At 39.5% G+C, this 2,620-nt stretch overlaps 2 protein-coding genes across 3 annotated transcripts in view; one reads left to right on the plus strand and one right to left on the minus strand.

Moving 5' to 3' along the window:
- The window catches only part of LOC109542421 (protein bicaudal C), a 4,143-nt gene extending 3,026 nt beyond the window's left edge, over nucleotides 1-1,117 (minus strand). The window contains exons 1-3 of the mRNA XM_019911646.2: nucleotides 879-1,117; nucleotides 596-826; nucleotides 261-542 (exon numbers count right to left, since the gene is read on the minus strand). Of these exons, the coding sequence (XP_019767205.2) occupies nucleotides 261-542; nucleotides 596-826; nucleotides 879-1,076 (711 nt within the window). The 5' untranslated portion in view covers nucleotides 1,077-1,117. The remainder of the gene's footprint in view (nucleotides 1-260; nucleotides 543-595; nucleotides 827-878) is intronic.
- Nucleotides 1-2,620, plus strand: part of LOC109542415 (plasminogen) — a gene marked incomplete at its 5' end in the record, with an annotated part of 12,732 nt that overhangs the window by 1,570 nt on the left and 8,542 nt on the right.

Here is a 2,620-nt window from a genome sequence, read left to right on the forward strand (position 1 = left end):
TTAAGCAAAATAAAACTGCGTTGATGTTTTGTTGAAAATAAAACAGTTTTGAGTTCAATAACCATGCAAGTTGGAGAGTCAATTTTTCATGGAGTGAGGGGCCATGAAAAATAGTGTTTTGTTTTTGCCACCATAAACCCACAAGCCTAAATAGGCGTCTTTTACTGATGATCATCACGGTCACTAACTAACCACAACTTAAAAGTAAATATCGTCCAAAAGTTATCATACGCCTCTGTCAGAGTCTTTTACTGATTTACTTTTAAGTTTTGCTCAGTCGAGTCATCCGGTAAGTCAAAAATAATGATCAGAGGCAGACTGCCCAGCAGCAACTCCCTAGCGTTGTAAATGTTATGAATACTGCCCGTGATGGTCACTTTGCTCCTCTTCAAGTTGGGAATATTCGGGTCTTGTGCATCCGGAAACATGATCTGACAATTGGTGTGCTGCATGATGGCTTTGAGGTTCGAATGGTTCTTGCCCAGCACAGTGGGATGATGATGGGGCGAAATCTCCATGGACATTTGAACGGGAATTTGATTCTGCAATAATTGCCACAATTTTCAACTGATTGAAACAATCGCAATTATCTTACCGCTAGGTTTTCGCACATGTACTCCATGAGGAGTAGAGTGGCTTGTTTCACCTGGTGAACCTCCCATTCCACTCCTTTGACCAGCACCAAGGTGGCGTGCAGTTTCGGTCGCGTTTTGAACATCACATGCACTTTGTACTGTTCTTGGATTTTCACGATGTAGGCAGAGTTCAAGTCGACGTTCTGCGACATAATCGGCAACTCGAAGCCGAAGATCAGCGGTGTTAATTCCTGGGAAGGTTTCAACGTTAGATGGTTGGGGGAAAGTGTAGAAAATGCTTACTCTAACGCGTGATCGGGCCAATTCCACTCCCTTGATGTCGCCGGAAATGGACACTTGGTTGCTTTTCTCGTTGGAGTTGGAACGGTTTGAGTCCGGGAAATGAACGTGGCACTTGGTTTCTTCCATCACGCGCTTTATGCTTAAGCCTCCTTTCCCAATAATGTGCGAATGGTCGGTGTAGCTGACGTCCATTTTCATTGTAACTCGATTGCACTGTTAAAGTTTTCAACAGTTGATATTTGAAGCCGAAAATGTTCCTTTGAAAGTGAAACTCCTGACCCTGGATGAGCTCAAAGTGCTCAACTCCGACTAATTAGGCAGGTATTGAGCTGTTGGCGCCGCTTAATTCGCTGCCACACTTTAAACTCGCCCTTACCATGCAATTCCGACTGGTTTTCGCCCAATTGGGCGTCTTTGTAAGGCATTTTTCAAAAAATCGTCAAATTGAGGATTAGTTGGCAGGCTGCTTTTTACAGAGTTGGAGAGATCAAAAGTCAGTCCTCCTGCCCGTGACGACTGTTTACCGATTTTTCTCTATTGGCGAATTTTTTTTAAATTGGAAATTGTGGACCAACTAGGTGCGCTTGCAAGAGAGTTTTCATCAATTTGGCACTCAAAAAATGTATCACTATTGTAAATATGAATCTCCGCCAGAGACCTGATCCCTATTCAATAGAGAATGCTGTGCTCTATGATTACACTAATTTTTAGTTTAGGCTCAATTGTATTGAAGTCTGGAGATTTTTTTAAGTTGGAAACTTTAAAGTGCTGTTTGGACAAGACGGGGTTTTGACTGAAAAAAATATCACGCAAAATTTGGACCAGGCATAAAGTGGTTTTCAGCAATATTTCATAGAGACTATTGCATTCTGTTCTCACAGGCAATTTCGAATTAATTCCGCATTTGGTTAATTTTTTAGAATTTTTTTAGTTGGAAGCTTCAAAACGCAGTTTGGCAAAAACCGTGTTTAATAGAGACTTTTCAAAAAATTGTCACCCAAAATGAGGACCGCCAAAAGAGCTATTTTTCTCAGCCTTTAATAAGGAATTGTGTGGAATATTAGTACGCTGATTTTTGTTTTAATTCTTGAGAATTTTTTTAAGTTGGAAGCTTTAAGGCCGAATTTGGATGCGATTGCGTCTGAATAGACTTTTCCAAACTGCGTCATTGGAAATTTGGACTAGGAATAAAATTATTTTGAGCCCAATTCATAGACAATAATTCGGTCTATTGTTGCGGTGATTTTCGTTTTAATTCCGCATTTGGTTAATTTTTGCGAATTTTTTTAGTTGGAAGCTTCAAAACGCAGTTTGGCAAAAACCGTGTTTAACAGAGACTTTTCAAAAAATTGTCACCCAAAATGAGGACCGTCAAAAGAGCTACTTTTCGCAGCCTTTAATAAGGAATTGTGTGGAATATTAGTACGTTGATTTTTGTTTTAATTATTGAGAATTTTTTTAAGTTGGAAGTTTTAAGGCCCAATTTGGATGCGATCGCGTCTGAATAGACTTCCAAAATGCGTCATTGGAAATTTTGGGCAAGGAATAAAATTATTTTGAGCACTATTTCATAGAGAATAATTCGGTCTATTGTTGGGGTGATTTTAGTTATAATCCCGCATTTGGTTAATTTTTGAGAATTTTTTAAGTTGGAAGCTTCAAAACGCAGTTTGGCAAAAACCGTGTTTAACAGAGACTTTTCAAAAAATTGTCACCCAAAATGAGGACCGCCAAAAGAGCTA

This window comes from Dendroctonus ponderosae, unplaced genomic scaffold (genome assembly GCF_020466585.1).
Source record: "Dendroctonus ponderosae isolate FM_Combo_2020 unplaced genomic scaffold, Dpon_F_20191213v2 Dpon_F_20191213_11, whole genome shotgun sequence".
Classification (NCBI taxonomy): domain Eukaryota; kingdom Metazoa; phylum Arthropoda; class Insecta; order Coleoptera; family Curculionidae; genus Dendroctonus; species Dendroctonus ponderosae.